Source organism: Aureobasidium melanogenum (genome assembly GCF_000721775.1).
Source record: "Aureobasidium melanogenum CBS 110374 unplaced genomic scaffold scaffold_12, whole genome shotgun sequence".
NCBI classification, from domain to species: Eukaryota; Fungi; Ascomycota; class Dothideomycetes; order Dothideales; family Saccotheciaceae; genus Aureobasidium; species Aureobasidium melanogenum.
In genome coordinates this window covers 226963-246454 of record NW_024470064.1, presented here as the reverse complement: position 1 = coordinate 246454, position 19492 = coordinate 226963, and the positions used below count along the sequence as shown (strand labels likewise).

Here is a 19492-nt window from a genome sequence, read left to right as displayed (position 1 = left end):
ATGATTGCTAATTGAGCTTTCGTGAATGAGTTTGGTTGAAGTATGTCCGACCTGAAGATGAGGCAGATGCAGCTTTATATGTTCGTCTCTGTGACACTGGGCGCTTTATTTGCTATTGGACAACGCAACTGGAAGAATTCGGTGAGCTGCATTGACCAATTATACTCTGTTGCAGCGTTCTCTACCATTGAAGCATGGATGTGTCGTAAGTTGGTATTATCTTCAGCTGATGTCTTTCAGTTGATATTCTCGTTGCCAGCACAAACGACTGTCCAGATTTAGTAAGACCGTTGCGAGCTGAGTCTGAATATAGCATACGAACCAAAAATATGGTCTTTAATTGGCCTCCGCTTGCTTGCCGACGTCGCGTACACGTGCTGTTCCCCCGAACATGCATCAAGTGGTCAATCAAGGTTCGATGGCCCGAAGCGCTGGCGCCCCAGACTTGAGCTGAAAAGTATGCGGGGGACTGTCCATGCAGGGTCTTGGAGGTACCACTGTCCAGAAACGGAATACCAATCAACATCTGCTTGTATGCATCAGCGCCTGCTCCTGCACAGATGACTGATTTTCCTGATATTAATAAAGCCATCAGATTTTATGCTTTGTTGTCGCATCTCGTTACACGGGCGTGTTAAGGACCAAGACCTTCATTGGGCAGCTTGTTGCAAAAATGCCTCAACCACAATGCTTTGACAGCTTCGATCAGTCGACCTATCACCCAGGAAGCGATCCTTTCAACCGCGCAAGGCGTTCTTGAACATCCTTTTCCAACCCTCTCATCGCTGTATGGTCAGGGGAACCCGTTGTTGAGAGTGATAGAGAATCTGGAGGAGCAAGATATACTTGCACAGCATTTACTTGACGCTGCATCAGGTAGCCGCACATCTGTGCTACCATAGCTGTACGCATTTCTCCGAGCGGAAGAGAAAAATCCTGTGCATTGGGACTCTCACTGGCTGACTTCTGCTTGTTCACCGCATGTTGCAGGGCCATCACAGCAGCGAGATATGTGTTCAAGAGAAGCATATGATTGGCCATGACCATATGCCTGATGATACTGTCTGACCAATGGTTCGACGATACAGAGGGCCCACCAGCAGGATGGCCATCGTCGCCAGGAACCCTGCCAGTTGTGTCCGTATGTTGGTCCAATTCTCCTGGCACTGGTCTGTTTTGTGGTGCTGGATCAAGTCGTGAAGCTTCTTCACTAAGAGAGTGAAGAGTGTCAATAAGTTTCTGAGAGGCCGAGAACACGTTCTCAAGAAGAGCGCAGCCGTCATCAGTGGCTGCGGGTGTTTTCGATTCCTGCTCGGCGGCACTGACAGATGAAGCATTTATGTTGGAAGAAGCACGCACAAGCCAACTAGTCAGTCTTTGAAATGCAGAGTCATCTGCAAACGGTCCTTTTCGGAGAGCTGCAGTATCCGCTTGGTCGATTGCATCTGGGAAATTGGCAAGTTCGAGAACTGCACTATATAGAGAGTATAGGTATTGGCTCAGTCGAGATAAGATGGCGATTGCGCTCTCAGGTTCGACCTTCTTTGGAGGAGTAGTCTGGTGGGAATTTGCTCGGACTGCGTCTTGGTCTATCTGCGCCTCAGGTCTGTTGTGGATGATTTCAGACGATATGAACGATGATTCCACTGTGTTGTAGCTAGACATTTCATTCTCATTGTCAAGACTCGGAAGATCAAAATGCCAGTGCACTGGGTCCGTAAAAGTGTTGTCAATATGATCCATCCAGTCAACAGGCATCGAATCATTCCACATGTCGGTGTTCGTGCTGTCCGGATGTTGCACTACATTTGTGACCATCTCCGCATCAACAGCCGAGTGTCCAGCAGTAAATCCCTCTTCACTGCACTCAGTAGGCTTTCGGGTGACTGAAGCAGTCCCTCTCGCTCCTCTGGGTCGACCCTTGGGTAGGCTTGCGCTGTAGATACATTGTGTCTTCAAACGATTACAGCGCTCGCATGCCCCGCTCTCACCGTTGGATGGGCGCAGGCATCGTAGTTTTTGCTTGTGGCATCGGTCGCAAGATTGCCGCTTCGGAAGACTCCTGATCTTCTGCATCTGCTGCTTTTTGGAAGCAGATCGCAGGTGTGCTGAATCACATCTAAGATGAACAAGATGACGATGCTGAGGGAAGGGGGTCTAGGCGACGGCCGAAGGAAGGCATCATCCCAATAGCAACAAAACTACCGAATATTTGCCGATGAGATTGCGCTCCCAAGTGCCCGGATTCGGAACTCTTCCTTGTCTTCAACCTCGACATGAAATAAAACAATGGCTTTTGAACAGCTTGCGGAGAAGCTTCTGACATTTAAGGAAACAAAACTCCAAGGGTCATCATACTATTATTGCCGCTTGACACGCCATGCCATGAGCACCCGACTCGTCCATCATGAGAATGAGCTGCTTGGCCTTGGTCCCAGACCACTTTTCTCATAAGCCATATCGATCATCTTCATCTGCGCGATCGAATCTTGCCCATCCACCCAATGTTGGGTCTCCCAACCTCGAATCCTATTCACAAAAGCTTCCAGCTGATACCTGTACGACATCCAGAATGTCTCACCAGGAAGATCAGCAAATTCACCGCCTGCTTCCCTGAATGTGTAGGCCTTGCGAGACTCGTTTTCCTCCCACTTCTTGACAACTTTGCCTGTATCTTTACTGCGGATCTCGAATTTGGTCTTGACGTCGATGCGGTGCCAGAAAACACCATGAATCATGCCGTTCAGCGTCAGTATCTGCGTTTGAAACTTTTCCTGGTCTTCAGGAAGGGTACTGTCGGGCACAGCAATCTCTCTGGTGGTCACAGTCACAAAAGACGGCTTGAGAATGGTTCCGCCCCGAAGAGTACTGCTCGCCTCACCAATACCGCCATTGGGGAACCGAAACTTGGCTTGAAACTCGTAGTCGCACTTGTCGTGGACTCCATCCGTGTAAGCCCCAACGTCGCAACTCATACATTCAACAGGGTCGGCGTCAAACAGCAGACGAAGTGCTGCACAGTTGTAAGTGCCCATGGCCATCATGGTACCGCCAGAGATGTTGTAGTTGAAATGGATATCGTCCTTGGAAGAAGCCCACCAAGGGATCATCGAGTTCGAAGTGACATGAACCACATCCGCAGGATTGATCATTGACTTGAACAGATTCCAAGATGGGTAGAAGCGATTGTGGAAAGCTTCAAGTATTACCGGACCGTTTGGCTGAGAGAGCTCAGGCATATTGAACAGAATCTTAGCTTCAGTCGAATTCGATGTCGAAGGCTTCTCAAGAAGAACATGCTTGCCAGCACGAATTGCACGAACGGCCCATTCGTAGTGGAGGCCGTTAGGTAGCGGGATGAAGACGCAGTCGATGTTCGGATCATCAAGGATATCTTTGCTTTGTCAGCGCTTGTGGATGAACAGATCTCAGGAGGCATGACGAACCTTGATATGTATCCTTGACTTCTGGGATGCCGTGCGACTTTGCAAATGTTTCTGCTTTTGATCGGTCACGCGCTGCGACAGCTTGAACAATGACTTCAGGATGAGATTTGGCGGGGATGATCAGCGAGAGAGGACTGATATCTGTGTTTAGTAGAAATTGATGAGGAATTGTTCAGCGAAGCGACTCACGCGATGCTTGCAGCACCCAGAATACCAAATTTCAGAGCGTCATCCTTCTTGGTCACTTTTGGAGGATTGAAGGCGGACCAAACACGGTTGGTCATGGCTGCCATATTGATGCAAGGTGTTGATAGAGTCGTATCGTGTTGGATTTGGTGTACCGTCTTGATGCCGCACCCGAGGAATGTCGAGTAGTTGATCGAGTCTCATCGTTGCGGTTCGGCCAGGCTATTTAACATTGATCGGGACCGTAGTCGGGGATATCTCCATTCGCGCTCTGCTGTCCGGTCTGATAAACAACCGACCGACTTCAAAATATTCTATGCAAAAACAAGTAGCAAGATTCTGAGCTCTTGCGATCGGTGTTAATGCCATCGGCGGCGGTCAGATCACGTGGCAGAAATGGCCGAATCTTGGGATTCTAATCGCCGAACGTGCCATTTCTGGCAGGGACATGTCGAGATGACCTTTCCATGATTTCGCCAGACAGGCATTCATACTCTTATTGCATCCCAAATCATATGATCAACTACCTGAAAAAGAGCCGTGTTCGAAAGCGATGCTTCTAGGCGCTGCGTGAGACCACCGTGCGCATCCTGAGCAACGCAACAACGTAACGCTGTTGTTCCGTGTAACTGGCAAGGCTGAGTTCTAGCATATCTCCCTGTTGGAAGATCGTTCCCCTACGCAGGGTTTAGATTAATTGATCCGACGACTGAGACGCATGGATCTGAGACTTCAGCTGCCGATGCTGCATGATCCGAGTTCCAGACTCCATGCGACCAGACCAGTGCAAATTGATCGCATACAGGTACAAGGCACTCAATTATCCAGTTATGTCCCCAATCTACGATAGATATGGCGCATCTTCACCAGCTTCTTGTGAGGAATTCAGATCATTGCCATTCGAACTTTGCATCAAAGTCGCACTCGAGACGGGCAGAGACAGCTACCTTGTCAAGTCTTTGTTTGGGAGCATCATTTCGCTCTGTAAAGAGATCCTGGATCCGTCGGTATAGCCTTGAAATGTTGTCGCACGAAAGTCCTCGACTTCTGTTAATCCGCGCAGTGTTACATCCCGACTGCAACAGAGTAACATCAATTCTGCAGCAGTCGTGCCTCGCCAGGTTCATGCATTCACGGCTGCATTCTCATTTCCTGAATGGAGATCTTTCAAGCCCGCAGTCATGCAGCTCCAGGTATTATAACGAATCAAAGATCCCACCAAGTCCCAAATTGGGAACATGCCGCTTTCTTCAGCCTTGCCCCAGCCTCAGAGCTGAACCTTTCGATCAAGCCGCAAGCCAAGTCCGATCCTGCAGCACACCACATGGCCATACAGTCTATTGCTTGGGCGAGTCCTTATCCATAGGCTTGTGTGTGGCTTGCAGACTGTTTTCTTTTTCGGACTTCATAAGTTGGTAACATCTTCAATTCGCTGCTATATCTGCATGTGCAGACCCATGGATGCGTACGCTATGAAATGGCTGTGTTCATACCTTGTTTATGTGCCTATAGCAACTCTCGACTAAGTTTTACATAAAGCTCGCAGGGTTGCGCTCAAGAAGATCATTGCATCGCACGTCTTTTCACCATCTAGTCGGTCAACTTGTATCCTACATCCAGCGTTTCCGATTAGACAGCACAATTGAACGACATGGGCGACACCTCGTACCAGAAGTTGCTTACTGCAAATGAGACTAAACTCGGTCGAGGGCTCGTTTCAAGTTCTTTGGAACTCATGAGCCTGTCCAACACGACTTCTTATGAACCTGACGGTTTCTCTGCGCTTACGCCAGATGTTGGTTCGAAGTGAGTAGGAAGAACTTGTTCAAAAGCTCTCTGCTGATCGGAATGTGATAGATGGACTTTCAAACCGAGAAGAATGTCTACAGCGCTCGGCCCCAACCTGGCAACATGGACGCAACAAGCACTTCGCAGCTTCCGACTGCTTCTCCCTATGGCCGTTGGACCCTGGAAGAAGAAGGAACAGCCCAAGATCGCGCTATGCACTGGATTGGTGCCCGTCTTGACCGGACTTCTGGTCCACGTATTGCCCCTGGCCACATGTATCGCTCTGATCTATCTGAACGTGACGTCCTACTTCATAGGCACTCATGTCTCCACATTGACTTTCCAGTTCTTGGCAAAGTTTCTCGAGTTACTTGTCCAGGCTTCTTTGGGAAGTGCTGTTTTTGTTTATCTTCGCGCTCTCTTCACTGGTCCAGATTCGGTTCCCTTTGGGGCACTATTCGCTGGATTGCAGATAACAAGTATCAGTTACCTATGGTCCCTAGAATTCGCTGGCGTGGTCACATCCAGGGAGTTCAAACGAGTTAGAAAGCTCTCATTCCTTCTTTTGATAGCTTTCAGTGTTGTCTTAGCTGCGGGTATTGGGCCATCGATCGCTATTGCTTTGACGCTAGGAGGCTTTCATAATGGTTGGGCCGTAGCATGGCTCAACGTCACAGAGGACCAGATCTTTCCCTCAACCCTTAGTCCAAAGGGATCCGTCCACAATATTTCATGGACTTGTATAGAAGCCGATTGTCTAGATTATGGATGGGAAGCTGCCCTGACCATAGCCCAGTCGGCGTTTGTGTCCACGGTTGTGCACAACATACAACAGGGCACCCTCGGTCTGACGCGCGATTTTCTGCCATACAGAGAGATCCGATGGAATACCAGCGATGGACTGGCCGACTCGTCCTTTATAAGCAGTGTGTTTTCCTTGTCTGCGACTGTTACACTTCCGAGTAAGATTGTTGCCTGGTCTCTGAATCATTTGGCTGAACAATCATACTCTATAAAGCTTTGGCCCACAGGCAACCAGAATTTCACTACAACGAGTCGCCAACCAATTGTTACAGCAAGCTGTGGAGAAGCAGTCTGGTTGGACTCGACGACTTTGCATACAACCTTCCGGAACAACTCGGATCAATACATCCTTCAATCTGATTCTCTGGGCAACTTAACCGGCCTTGACCACCTCCAATTTATGTTTCTCGACCATGATCAGTTAGTCAATCAAGGGCCCTCAAAACTCAACCCATCAGTCTGGGTACTGTCTCGCTATTATAACGGGGACTCATTCATATGGGGGATCTGCGCTGTATATGCAGGCTATGCCCACGCTCACACTACGGTGTCAAGTAACAAGGAGACAATTCGTGATATCAACAAGGTCGTCACCAGTCAAACAGACCACGTATCTGCTTCGAACATTGCCGTTCCAGCGACATGGTTAAAACGGACCATGCCAGATATGGAAACTCTTCTGACGGCCGGTGAGGGTATGGACGGGGTAGATATGGCCACATTCTTTGCAACATTCACAGCTATTACGATGGCTCAATGGCCAGATTGGGTCCTACATACCCCGGATAATTGGTTTGCCTTTAGTGGTGGCGATATAATTATCGGCAACCCCAGAATCAACAACAGCGGATACGCTAATCCTTCGCTTCGATGGCTTGACCCCTCAACAGGAGATCATGTTTTCTATCCTGATTCGGAACATGCAGATACTCAGGGCAAGTACAAATTGGAAATGGATGTCAGCACTCGTGGTTATGGCTATCATATCGACCAACCGACCAAAATTATTGCGATAGCCGTGCTTGCCGCATATTGCCTTTTTATCGCAACCTTCATTGTTCTCACACTGACGCTCAACCAAGTCCATTCTAATGCGTGGGATTCCATTGGCGAACTCACTGCCTTGGCAATCATGTCGCAGCCAGACGACAAATTGCGAAATACCAGCGCTGGGATTGAGACTGTAGCTCTCTTCAAACTCCCAATGAACATCAGAGCAAATGACAACAACCATCTGGAGATTGTCTTCAAGGATGATGAAAGGGCCTACAATTCTGGGGTAGTGGAGAAGAACAAGAAGTACGAATAACAAGTTGAGACTCTGGAGGAAAACTCAGAGGACCATCAAAAGTGCATGCTGGTGACTGGTGTTTATCCCATCACGATAATTGGTTCTCACATTTGGAGTCAATCTTGTATCAGATCTCGATATGTTTTGGTCGTTGTCCTTCGGATAGCCAGTCATCAAGGAGTCTGACTTTCTCACTGTTTCCAAGACGCAGGTTCGTCCGTATCCTCGACCATTCCCATCCTTGTTCATATGCCCTATCAAGTATTTCTTGCGTCTTTCGAATCCACTCCAACTTTTTGGCCTCAAACAGGTCACCATCAAATCCTCTCTGAGCAGCTTCCAAGTCAGCAGCCTTGTCATCCCATCCAGCAGCCAAGTACACATGTCTCATGCTGAACTTGATGAATTGTGCCTGGTATTGATCCAAAACATCTACGTTGACTTGTGTCAGATATTCTTCATCAGGCTCTGAGCTGAGTTCCTCTTTGTAAGGTACCCATTCCAGCCTTATCAATTTCGCTATCCAAGGACTCATGATCTCTTTTACTGGCTTCGCATCGTCTAGCTCGAAGGGGTTCTTAACCTCTGGAATCTCGAGATCGACATGCTTTCCCCATGCCAGCCAAGGCAGCAGTCTTTCCGAGACAGTATCATAAATCAAAGAAGTACCATAGATATTCGGATTGCTCAGCACAAAAGCATGTTCAGAGATCTCTGGTGCATCCTGATAAGTCGGTGTCCGCGCCCAATCGAGGTTATCATCAACATAGCACACAGGCTGTGACCCATCAGGAAGGATTGCTTTCGAATAGATCTCGCTCTTCAATTGTGGTAGTCGTTGCAAATGAGCGATCACCTCGGACGAAAGTCCAGCTTCATGAGCGGCAGCAAGGTTGATCGGAATTGGTGGGGAGATGATGTCGTCAGCAGAAATGTAGTGGAGAGCAGCGAAGGTTTGATAAAGAAGGTTAAGGTGGAAAATAAGGTCTTCGTGCGCCATTTTATATCCGTGTGTGGGAGCATGTATTTCCAGGTGAGGTTGTCGAAAGAGGCTCGGAAGTCGGGACGATAGCCGTGGTGATCGGCGTCAACAAACAAGCTCTCGCTGTTGGGGAAGTGCTGGGGAGACAGCGACGACACGACAAGAACACCATCTTCAAGTGCACGCCATGTCACTCTCGAGAGGCACAGTAGAGTCCATCAAGAGATGATTGGGCGAAAGAGAAATCTCGACATTCATTTTATGAAGGGCGAGTAACCCTGACAAAACCAGATACGGTTGATAACTCTACACTGAATTGCCCGTCTGCGATAAGCAGCAACAAGCATTTGAGGAGCTCTTGTCGTGGAAAATAGACATGGAGCGCTTGATCTTGCTGTCAACGACGATCGATCGGCAACAACCAACTTTGCTAGAATTGCGAATTCACTCCCGGCCATCGCGAATCCGCGACGAAACAACACGAGACAACCACAGCGACCGGCAGTCTGGTCAAAAAACCTGCGTCCAGCGACAGTAGTATACAGTATCACTACAGTATGAAAACCCAATTGGCGGCAAGATGAGTCCAATGTCTAATATCGCAAATTTTGCGAAGCAGCAGAGTCGGCCGTAACATCGATTCTCAAAAAGCTGACGACATGGCGACGCGGCTTCAACCACAAGCTTCGCGGCTTTCTTCAACGGTTTTCAAGACCCTGCGAAATTTCTCTATCGTCGCAGCATAATGAACGATAGAAGACGCGTCTGCACGGCATTCAACAAGGATGGATGTTGTCGCCAAGTCGCCGTAGCATGTTGAATTTGATGAGGAAGGCGCCCTGAGGCATTCCATTCGTCGGTGGCTTGTTTTGGCAGAAAGTTACGGAAGGATCGATATATGAATGTCTATCACCGTTAGTTGGGGAAGCTGTTGCCTTATATTTGTTCGCGCTCTCTCTTCTTCACTCTTGAGCTCCATCCACATCCATCATGTCGAAATTCGAGCACAACATCGATACGGAACCCCAGGGTTACATGCCCCAGGGTCAAACACCCACGGGATCAAAACTCAACCCTCTACACTGGTCACGGAAATGGCAAAGCATCGGAGCTGTTGCAGTCATCGCAATCATCGTCGCCGTAGTCGTGGGTGCTGTCGTAGGCACAAAAGACTCAAACTCCAGCTCGTATCCGGACTATTACCCATTAAACTACACAATCAATGAGCGTATGAACGGAACCACTTTCTTCGACCACTTTGACTACTTCGACAAAGCCGATCCAAGCAGCGGAAACGTCGTGTATCTGTCTTCAGCGCAAGCAGCATACAGCAACCTCACCTACGCCGGTGAAAATTCAGCCATCCTTAGAGTCGACGATACGAGCACTGGTATCACAGACAGAAACTCGATTCGCATCACATCCAAGAACCAATGGAACAATGGACTGTTCGTGTTTGATGTCATCCACTCGCCATATGGTTGTGGTACATGGCCTGCTGTGTGGCTATCGGACCCCAACAATTGGCCTGAACATGGAGAAATTGATGTCATTGAAGCCGTTGAGCAAGGAAACAAAGGAAACCAGATGACACTGCACACTTCCAAGGGCTGCACGATGAAAACGAAGCGCAAGGAAACTGGCACAGTACACAGCACAAACTGTTGGAACTCGACAAACGAAAATGAAGGATGTGGCGTTTTCGGTCCCAAGAGCAGTTACGGCGCGGCGTTGAACGAAGCAGGTGGCGCAGTGAGTCAAGCTTCAATCTTTTGCTACTTTTCTTAAGCTAATTCCTTAACAGCTTTTCGCCATGGAGCTCCGCGATGCAGGCATCCGCATGTGGACTTTCAGCCGCTCGGACCCGCCTTCTGATCTCGTTTCTACCAACGACTCCTCACCCGACCCATCACAATGGGGCACCCCTGTCGCAGACTTCCCCAGCACTGATTGCGACATCTCCTCACACTTCAAGAACCAGTCCATCATTGCCAACATCGATCTGTGCGGCAGTTGGGCAGGTTCAACTAGCGTCTACTCCACAGAGTATGGATGTCCAGGTACCTGCGCAGATCTGGTCAAGAACAATGCCACAGCTTTTGAGAACGCATATTGGGAGTTTGGAAGCTTCAGAGTTTGGACAGCTTCATAGATATTCATTTTGCTGATTGTACCGAAGATACCCTAACCCTAATACGAAATTCTTATGTCACGTCAATTCCTTGTCTGATTCGCCAACAACTCAGAAGCAACTCCTTGTGCTGCAGCCAATTCTTCGTCCGAAGGCATGTCGACGATAAGCAGGTACAGAACATCCTGTTTCATGGTCAGTAAGGAACCAGCACAGTGAGCTGATACGACGTACCTTCTTCATGACCTTTTGCACAATTCCCAATGGCCCGGCGCTACTGCCGCTTCGGCCACCACGCAATGCCCCTGAACTTTGCTGCATCCTCCTGGACGAGTTTGAGGGACGTGTGTGGGGTTGTGCAACTTCGAACAAGCCACCGAGACCCCTTCCCAACGGACCTCGACTGCTCATGCCTCGTCCGGAAATGGCATTGCGGTCGAAGCGTGCACCATGCAAACTGCCACGACCACCGAGAGGTCCACCGCGCCCGCCTAACATGTCGTTACGTTCAGGTATCTGAATCGCTCCACCCGACAGCAACGCGACCAGCGAACCGTTGTTGGCTGGATGACTTGGGTCAGCAAAACGAGAAGCAAACTCTGGCTTTGGACCTGCAGCAAGAGCGCTGTCCGGGTTGTCTTTCGCCTGTGATACAATTCCGTCAGTCATCGGTCCGCGAACAGCTTGACGTCCCAACTTACAAAATGGGCTTGAGCTCGTCGGTCCATGTAGTCTTCTACGAATCGCCTCTTCTTCTGCAAAGACGACTTTGTGGATGATGCGTCTGGACCTGTTGACGAGACCAGAGCATCCAGACCTGGGTAGATCAAAGGTGCCGTCTCAGGCCATTGGAATTCTCCATAAGTCTTACCATTAGACTTGCGAAGCGAAGTCATGAAACTTCCATTTTGTGCATTCACCACTTTTGCCGCCATGCCGTTGAAGTCTACAGCAGTCCTTGCCTCATCTGTATCAGGGTTCCACGTCAAAACCAAGCAAAACAGTCCTTTTGGAATAAAGAATCCTTTATTCATCTTGTCCAGGAATTTGTTCGTCTTGTACCGGCCTTGAACCTCCATTGCTGCTGTGGTGGTTGCAGTGATGGCCATGGACACTAAAATGGATGTGACAGTAGGTAACCAGATTGTACCGATGGATGCGAGGTTGAGGGCTGCGATCCACTTTGTCGCTTGTGTGGACTTGTTGAAGGTCTCGATGAAGTCGATGAAAGTGGTTTGGTCGATACCGCGGGACTCGAGGATGGGAGGGTAAGCTCTGACCAGACCGCGGCTGCGATCTTTCGGCCGACGTTGTGGAATTATGATCGGGAAGGGCAGCTTTTCTCTTGGAAGAGGTGGTTCAGCTGCAGTCAAGGAGGGTGGCAGTCTCGAAATGAATGCGTCTGCAAGAGTGGCCGGATCAGTCGCTTCGTCTTTGTTCTGAGCCTGAGGTTCGCCAATGAGGTCGTCCTGGGCTTCATCAAGCGCCCATGCCTCTTCTTCGGGATTCAGCGCCGAGACTGCATCACCAATTGAGTTTTCTTGCTGCTGCGAGTCCGTCTCGGACTTTGATTGTGTCTTGTTTGCCTTGTGAGCTTTGTACGCTTCTGATACAAAGCCAATGCCGCCTCCGACATTCTGAACGATATTGGTGATGATTTGAGCCATGTGATCTGATATAGGTGATTCAGGTAATGATAAATGAGAGACAAAAAGATGTGATCAGTCCCCTCAGCAGAACAAGAGGCATACATAGCTTTTATAGATCACCACTCGAGGATGGTTGCAAGTGTGGCTTTGGCTTGTCTGAATTGCTGCGGCCGTAATGTATAGTCGGTCGTATGTTCACAATCCATCAAGGTGGCTGAGTTGATCCTGCGACTCCCTCACTTGACCATTTTCGGAGCATGGTCCAGCCCTCTTCTGTGATAGCTTCAATTGGGCTCAGGCACCCACAAATGCTTGACAATGCTTGGCCGAACTGGGCACGCTTTCGCCTGACAGCTCGCTTTCGGTCTCGCTCTTGTCAAATTGATACACGAAGGATTGTTGCCAGACTGGGGATCCTTTCTTCTGACATCTCGGATTCGGTCTCGCTATTGTCACTTGCTACACGAAAAGACGTTGTGAGCATGCACTCTGCTGACAGCTCGCTTTCGGTTTCGCTCTTGTCAGATTGTTACAGGAAAGTATGTGGCGCAAGAGCTGCAGGATGAGCTGTGTGTTGCTGATGCTCGGTTTCGGGTTCGCATAATCCTTCACCACCGCTGCCTGTGGAACGTCGCGACTTCTGACCAGTCCTCAAGTTCCACGGAGCGTCCGAAGTGTTCAGCATCCTTCAGGCAACCACTTTTGAAACCCTCCATGTTGTTGGCATGACCAGTCTGAGACGTTGTGACGCGAACCGTCGTATCGAGCACCTCAAATTCTCCTGACACAGCCAAGTCCCGCAGGATTCAACACCGCACAGCTGGCATAATTTGCCGAGGAAAACTTCCGTGGACAATCCCTGGAGTTCGAGGCATGACACCTGCTTGTGGCTATGTTGGTTGGTCCGACAGTATTGGTTACACCAAAAGTCCGACCGTCAAGTGTGCCTCAATGCAGAGAAAACGATGTGTTTGCTTTCCTGTTGAGTAATGGTATGTCGGAGAGTCGATGCATCAAATCCAGTCGACCCACGTTCTCAACCGCCACGACTTTTGGCCAGTCGGCGTCGCTGTTTTATGCAGAGCAAGCTCGCCGAAGCGGCCGCCCAACGTCCAAGGCGACTGCATGTCATCTCAAGCTTCTGTAGTGTCTGATAAATGGTCAGTACAACATGAAGTTGCCCTCTAAAGAAGGTGTCTACCACCGTTAATATCTGCTGTCTCTTGCTGTGTCTTACTCAACATTTCAGACATATTCCGCTTCATCAGCGGCTTGGTTCTCATCATTATTGGGACTTTTCTTCTATAGTATGTTTCCAACAGTGTCCAGCCACTCTCAAGTGCAGCCATCTCTGACGCCTGTCAAACATAGCCCATACTCGCTCATTGTATACCTGGTCGCGGCAGCTATTCTTGCGGCGACAAAACAGCCAATTGCATTAGCGCCATACATTACATGGGGGTTCCGCCTTACATGGGAAGAAGGGGTCTTGAGATTGAACATTGAGCAAGAATCAAGGTGGATTTCGCATCTCCATGCTGTCATTGTGGGATCAAGTTTATTTTATACGGGATGGTGTATTTTGCCATACAGAATTCAGGGACGCAACTTAGTGCATAACAGCTGGGGAACCGAGGCATGGTGCAGAAAGTCATGATACGATTCATTCGGACATCAAAACCGCCATATTACAACAGTCCAACGTCGCCTCCTGAAAGCCCAAGATCCACAATGGGCCACCTTGCAGCTATCTAGGAAACTCTGTCATTGATGACGACACCTTTCGGATCTTGTGTCTCGCTATCGCCCCAATCAGCAACCCAACCATTCTCTTCCAGATACTTCTTCCAATTCTCATCTTCGTCTTCCAGCTTTCTGCCAACATCTGGGATGACGAAGAATGCTATCAGCGCACCTAGTACAGCAAACCCCGATCCAACCAAAAAAGCACCTTGATCACCTGCGCTTGACGTGATTGGAATGAATACTTGAGTACCGATAGCAGCTCCAGCTTTCGAGATCGCCGAACAAAGTCCCATCATCTGTCCGCGAATGGCAGTAGGGAAGCTCTCAGAGGATGCCAAAACGACAGTAGATCCAGGACCGACTTCTCCGAGCGTGAGGAAAACGCCATACATGACCACGAATAGGGGGAAGATGGGCACGATTCTGTGGTATGCTCCGCCCAGGACAAAGCCAAGCACAGCTTGCATGGCAAATCCAAGTGCCATGGTCTTGCGGCGACCAATCTTGTCTGAAAGATATCCGCCGATGAATGGACCTGGGATGTAGAAGCAGTTGATCACGACACCCCAGCCAAGGTTAGTGATGAGTGAGTCGCCAGCATTGACTTTATTTGTGATGGTGCCAGAGAAGATACCGAAGGGCTGCAAACGTGGTCAATTTCGATACTCAGGATTGAGGTTATGACAGGACTTACAATTGCGATCCAGTTGTACAAGAACCATGTTGATGACGCGCCGAGCAAAGGTCGCCAATAACGCTTGATGGCCAGCAGATAAGGAACTTTCTGTTTTCTCATTGATGCTTTGCGGTAAGCGGTCGAGACTGCCATTTTATATCGGAACCAGAAGATTGACACTGGCGGAATCAAACCCAGAGCAAAGCTGAGTCGCCAAACGATATCATACTTCTCCTTCTTCTGTCCCACACAGAGTAGAAGGAGCAGAGGCACAAGACCGCCAAAGACGTAGCCCAGAGAAGCCGAGAGATCTGCGATCATAGCGAACATGAAGCCTCGGTGCTTGCGCATGCCTTTGTTCTCATCGCTTGCCTCAGCCGCACCAGCACCACTGACTGGATATTCACCGCCAGCACCAACGCCAGCAATACCGCGGGCGATGATGAGCATCCAGAACATGCCAGTCTCATCGGTTCCTTTTGCAGCAGTCGACAACACGATGCCCAGAACCAGCAATGCAGTTGTCGCTACAGCGCCAGTCTTGCGGCCAAGTTGATCAGCAATGACACCAAACATCAGCATGCCCACGATCATGCCGATAAGGAACGCATTCGAGAGTCGGGTGTAGATTGAGTTCGTAAGAGATTCTGGATAGAGAATGGCCAGCAACAGCTCGACGTTTCCGATGACTGCAGCGTTACTGCAAAAGTCAGCGATGAAACACGCTCAAACGCCAAAGACGACTTACTATCCGTCTGATCCAATTGCAAGACCGGAGAAGATGACCATCATGACCACAGATACTTTGCTGTAGAATGTCTTTCCCGCCTCTCCTTCCTCCAAGTCCATGACTTCGACCACTCCAGTAGCACCATTTTTCGATCCATCTATTTTATCAACATCATGCACAGCATCTTGCTCCGACGAGGTCGCCGTGATGCTTTCCACTGAAGCTGACATGGCTTCTTTCTTGGTTGGTGAAAATAGGTTGGATAACAATCTACCATGGAGTGGGGAGTTGGAGCCAATATCTATAAGTCCTACTTCGGCAATCACACGGTACCTCACATTGTATCTCCTACCGAAAAACAAACTTCTCAATATCTATGTATCTGCACGCGACAAGCAATCTGGCATTCGACATGCATCGTGTCAGGCCCCGCCGGCAGATCGCCCGAATGAGGGGCACGGCCAAGCGTCGGGCAAGCAGCGGGCAAGCCACGTGGGAGATAGGCAACTCGGGAGGATGCGATAGCTATCTTGTACTATTTTCCGCTATCAATTGTCATGCCGGACCAGTGACAACTTTTTTTCTGATCGATCCTTTGCGATTCTTATCCTTGTACAGAAATCAAGAAGCTTTGGAGGACGCATAGCTCCTCACGTCGACCAGTGCCCTGGAATATACGTGTGCATCCGGACCTCGAAAGCCATGGATATCAAGATGGAAACCAATGTTGATTCCGCAAAATGGTCTGATAGCCGGAAACAGGCTCGCAAGCGTTCGAAGTTGTGGATCGCAGCGAGCATTGCAGCACTCTATGTGACATGGATGGTGGTGTGCCATATTCCTCTCGCCCACCATCGACTGCCTGCTAACATTTCCATCAGAAGCCTTTCACCACAGAATCACAATTCGATCGTGTGCAGCAATGTTCGATAGACAACTTGCACAAAGATCTCTACTTTCTGGAGAATGCGCGCCCAATCGAAGCTCAAGAATTCCTTGACAGACGCGACAATCTAGCTAAAGCCTTACATGTCTCTGGTGTTGATGGGTTTGTCCTTGAGCCAGGATATACGTTTCAATACTATGCGAACATCTCGCAACCACAGTGGGAGCCATGGGAGGTACGATGAGTTTGATACAGAGGTTTTCTAGAGCATAGTTAACATCGACGCAGCCAGAAGAACGTCCTTTCCTGATGATTGTACAACCCTCTCTGAACACCAGTACAGGAGAAGTCAAAGCCAAAACCTCTTTCCTAAGTCCACATTTTGAAGAAGGCAGAGTGAGAATGCTAGGTATCCCTTCCGAAGGTGAACTCGATATCATCGTTTGGGAAGAACACTGGAACCCTTACCGCACTCTCAAAGACAGTCTATTTCCTGACAAGAACGCAACACTGATGGTTGACGAAGAAATTCGCGATTTTCTTGTACGAGGGCTGGATGCTAATGGCTTCAAGACAGTCGGTCTTGGTGGTGAAGTCGAGGCTGTGCGTCAAGTGAAGACTCCTGCTGAGATCAAATTGTTACGAGCAGTCAACACAGGGACTATCGAGGGTATTAGAGCTATGCGACCATGTCTGGAGCCAGGCTTGATAGAAAACGATGTCATCAAGATTCTCGACAACACTTTGAAGACCATCGGCTTCGACCTCTTCTTCGATATCGTGTTGTTCGACGGTAACGCAGCTCTGCCCCATGGCGGCTTTGCTACTGGAGACAAGGTTCTGACTCATGAGACAATGGTCTTGATCGATGCTGGGTATCACTATATGGGCTACTCATCTGACGTCTGCCGAAGCTTCTTCATCGATCCTCCAACCAAGTCTTTCCTTCATCGCCTACTGCGTCTACCTACGCCAGAGATGCAGAAGAGCGAGCTGCACGCCGAGAAACTCAAGGTGTGGGATATTGTGTTGGAAGCTCAGACAGAAGCCGGAAAAATGTTTGTACCGAATGGAACAGCAGCTAGCGTTGACATCGCAGCCAGAAAAGTCATCGATGATGCTGGCTATCAAGGAACCTTCACTCACCGCTTAGGACATGGTATCGGAATCAAAGGTATGACTTTGAGCACTTCACTGATCGTCCACTTCGCTGACTGTAGCAGCACACGAGTCACCTTACTTGAACAAGGGCAACCACAACACTCTGCTGCGAGCGGGAATGACGTTCACCGCTGAGCCGGGAATCTACCTCGAGAACAAGTTTGGTGTCAGACATGAGGATATCTATCTTGTCAAGGGGAACGGGCCTGCAGAGGTTATCAGCGGGAAGCGTGCTGTATCGCCTTACGATCCTTGATTTCAGCATTGTTCGGTAGGATTGGCATTGAAAGCTATCTTCGCAATGGACTCTTATAATAAGAAACGTAGTCTATTGTCAGAGCATTGTTTGCAGAGCATAAGATTTTGCTTTGCGTATGCTCTGATATGACACTGATGCGTCGCATGGACTCGATCCCAACAAGTAACAGCTATCCATCCCCCAACGTCCTTTGATAGTCCCAAAAATCCCCCACCTGAGCTTACGTATCTCTTCCCCTCTGATTCCTTAGCAAGACCACAAACCCTCTCTGATAATCAACGAAACTTAAGCCACCATCAGAAAGCCCCACGAATGTTGAGCTTCTTGCTTTGGCGATCAATGGTTGCGGGAATCATAGACACAAGTTCACATTTTCCCTTGGCCTTCCTTGTCCAGATTAGCCGTCATTGCAATTTTGTGCAGGGTTGTTCCTTATCCCTCCTAGCGTCCGAAGAAGTTTGCGCGATTGATGCGAGTTTGAGAGCGAAGCACCAGAAAGCCGTGGTAGTTTTCAGCCGGCTCGGGAGCAGCTCTGATAGATCTTCGAGGGTTAGGACGGAGAGCCATGGTGAAGGTCTGAGAATCAGCAGAGTTGGCAGCTGATGGCTCCGTTTTGGGCTCAGGAGCAGGGACGACAACTGCATCGGGTCTCAAGGCTTTGTCATCCTGAAGCTGTTGAGAAGGCTTGATGGTGGATACGCGCGGAGCGTGGGCCAGATCTATGACGGAATGAGAGACACCAGATCGAATAGGCAGGGTGAAGGAAGGCCAGCCAGTAGGGTTGATGCGCAAGAACTCTTTATCTTCTTCGCTGAGCATGCCCAACTTACGCCTCTGCATCAGATAAAAGTGGTTTCTCTCTGGGGCGTGCTGAACTAGGAAGAGAAGATCTCGTTGTGCTTTCTCGAGGAAGTAGGCAGGATGTCTGTGGTGTTCTGCTTCTCACTCAGTATGCGCATTCTAGTCCTCGAGGTAACCACATGAACACATACCGAGCTCATAGAGATCGACTATGACTGTGTGATCCATACCTTCCTCTCCGATCCAATCATGAAGATATTCTTCCATTGACTCGATCAGCACTTGCTCGTCCATGGGATAACTCCTCAAACACTGTGTTAGGCCATAGTCACCGCTCCTAAACCGCCAGCAGAAATTGATGAAAGATCCAAAGAACCACCAGGGAAGGCGGGTGCGGCGGAGCCATTTCTCAGCTTCACCTTCCCTTCTGCACCAGAGGATACGACGAGGTAGAAGCAGAGGTTTGGCGTAGTCATCAGTGGTAATCTTGCCGCCGCGGGCGATGTGAGAGGCAGCGCGATGGTGGTGGCGCTTGCCGCAAGGCTTGGGCGCTCTTTTGGTAACGCGACCTCGTTCGTTGTCGATCATGTTGAATTGTGTGTGTGTTTGTGTGAGCTTTGCAAGGCAGAACTGCTTATAATTGAAGACAGGCTTGACTGAGAGTAGAAAGATTGGCAGAAAGGCAATGCAACTTGGCGCGTATGTGAAGCACCAAGATGGATGCGGACAAGCGACGTTCCTTGCCAATGAGTAGCCAGGTCTTGGCTTTCACTGCCTGATGAAAATGTCTTTTCTTACAAACGTCAAGGATAAGCATGCCTTGCTACTGAAAGCCAGCAACTTTGATCACAACTTTGAATAACGACGTCCTGCTATCTTCCGAGCAGATGCTAGATGAATCTTCGCTCAAGACCTTTGAATCTTGTCTGGGGTTAGTCTTGTATGCTTCCGGGACA

At 49.2% G+C, this 19492-nt stretch overlaps 9 protein-coding genes across 9 annotated transcripts; 3 read left to right on the top strand and 6 right to left on the bottom strand.

Moving 5' to 3' along the window:
• Window positions 1-717: 717 nt before the first annotated feature.
• Window positions 718-2076, bottom strand: M437DRAFT_50153 (uncharacterized protein; the record flags this gene model as incomplete). The annotated part of the gene is made up of 1 exon (XM_041021958.1): window positions 718-2076. One exon carries the CDS (start codon window positions 2074-2076, stop codon window positions 718-720), a length of 1359 nt encoding a protein of 452 aa, XP_040879169.1.
• Window positions 2077-2405: 329 nt separating this feature from the next.
• On the bottom strand, window positions 2406-3739 carry M437DRAFT_66583 (NAD(P)-binding protein; the record flags this gene model as incomplete). Its single annotated transcript, XM_041024782.1, has 3 exons — window positions 2406-3394; window positions 3447-3580; window positions 3636-3739. The coding sequence occupies 3 exons, from the start codon at window positions 3737-3739 to the stop codon at window positions 2406-2408; spliced, it is 1227 nt and encodes a 408-aa protein (XP_040879168.1).
• Window positions 3740-5283: 1544 nt separating this feature from the next.
• Window positions 5284-7533, top strand: M437DRAFT_85053 (uncharacterized protein; the record flags this gene model as incomplete). The annotated part of the gene is made up of 2 exons (XM_041028220.1): window positions 5284-5438; window positions 5490-7533. 2 exons carry the CDS (start codon window positions 5284-5286, stop codon window positions 7531-7533), a joined length of 2199 nt encoding a protein of 732 aa, XP_040879167.1.
• A 109-nt stretch (window positions 7534-7642) lies between these two features.
• M437DRAFT_66581 (uncharacterized protein) lies at window positions 7643-8515 on the bottom strand (the record flags this gene model as incomplete). The annotated part of the gene is made up of 1 exon (XM_041024781.1): window positions 7643-8515. One exon carries the CDS (start codon window positions 8513-8515, stop codon window positions 7643-7645), a length of 873 nt encoding a protein of 290 aa, XP_040879166.1.
• Window positions 8516-9727: 1212 nt separating this feature from the next.
• Window positions 9728-10649, top strand: M437DRAFT_49829 (uncharacterized protein; the record flags this gene model as incomplete). Its single annotated transcript, XM_041021900.1, has 2 exons — window positions 9728-10249; window positions 10302-10649. The coding sequence occupies 2 exons, from the start codon at window positions 9728-9730 to the stop codon at window positions 10647-10649; spliced, it is 870 nt and encodes a 289-aa protein (XP_040879165.1).
• A 62-nt stretch (window positions 10650-10711) lies between these two features.
• Window positions 10712-12295, bottom strand: M437DRAFT_50106 (uncharacterized protein; the record flags this gene model as incomplete). Its single annotated transcript, XM_041021950.1, has 3 exons — window positions 10712-10813; window positions 10863-11273; window positions 11330-12295. The coding sequence occupies 3 exons, from the start codon at window positions 12293-12295 to the stop codon at window positions 10712-10714; spliced, it is 1479 nt and encodes a 492-aa protein (XP_040879164.1).
• Window positions 12296-14028: 1733 nt separating this feature from the next.
• On the bottom strand, window positions 14029-15659 carry M437DRAFT_66578 (major facilitator superfamily transporter; the record flags this gene model as incomplete). The annotated part of the gene is made up of 3 exons (XM_041024780.1): window positions 14029-14664; window positions 14718-15399; window positions 15448-15659. 3 exons carry the CDS (start codon window positions 15657-15659, stop codon window positions 14029-14031), a joined length of 1530 nt encoding a protein of 509 aa, XP_040879163.1.
• Window positions 15660-16143: 484 nt separating this feature from the next.
• On the top strand, window positions 16144-17732 carry M437DRAFT_50056 (Creatinase/aminopeptidase; the record flags this gene model as incomplete). Its single annotated transcript, XM_041021940.1, has 4 exons — window positions 16144-16257; window positions 16311-16550; window positions 16604-17489; window positions 17539-17732. 4 exons carry the CDS (start codon window positions 16144-16146, stop codon window positions 17730-17732), a joined length of 1434 nt encoding a protein of 477 aa, XP_040879162.1.
• Window positions 17733-18176: 444 nt separating this feature from the next.
• On the bottom strand, window positions 18177-19124 carry M437DRAFT_66576 (uncharacterized protein; the record flags this gene model as incomplete). Its single annotated transcript, XM_041024779.1, has 2 exons — window positions 18177-18670; window positions 18728-19124. The coding sequence occupies 2 exons, from the start codon at window positions 19122-19124 to the stop codon at window positions 18177-18179; spliced, it is 891 nt and encodes a 296-aa protein (XP_040879161.1).
• Between the last annotated feature and the right edge of the window lie 368 nt (window positions 19125-19492).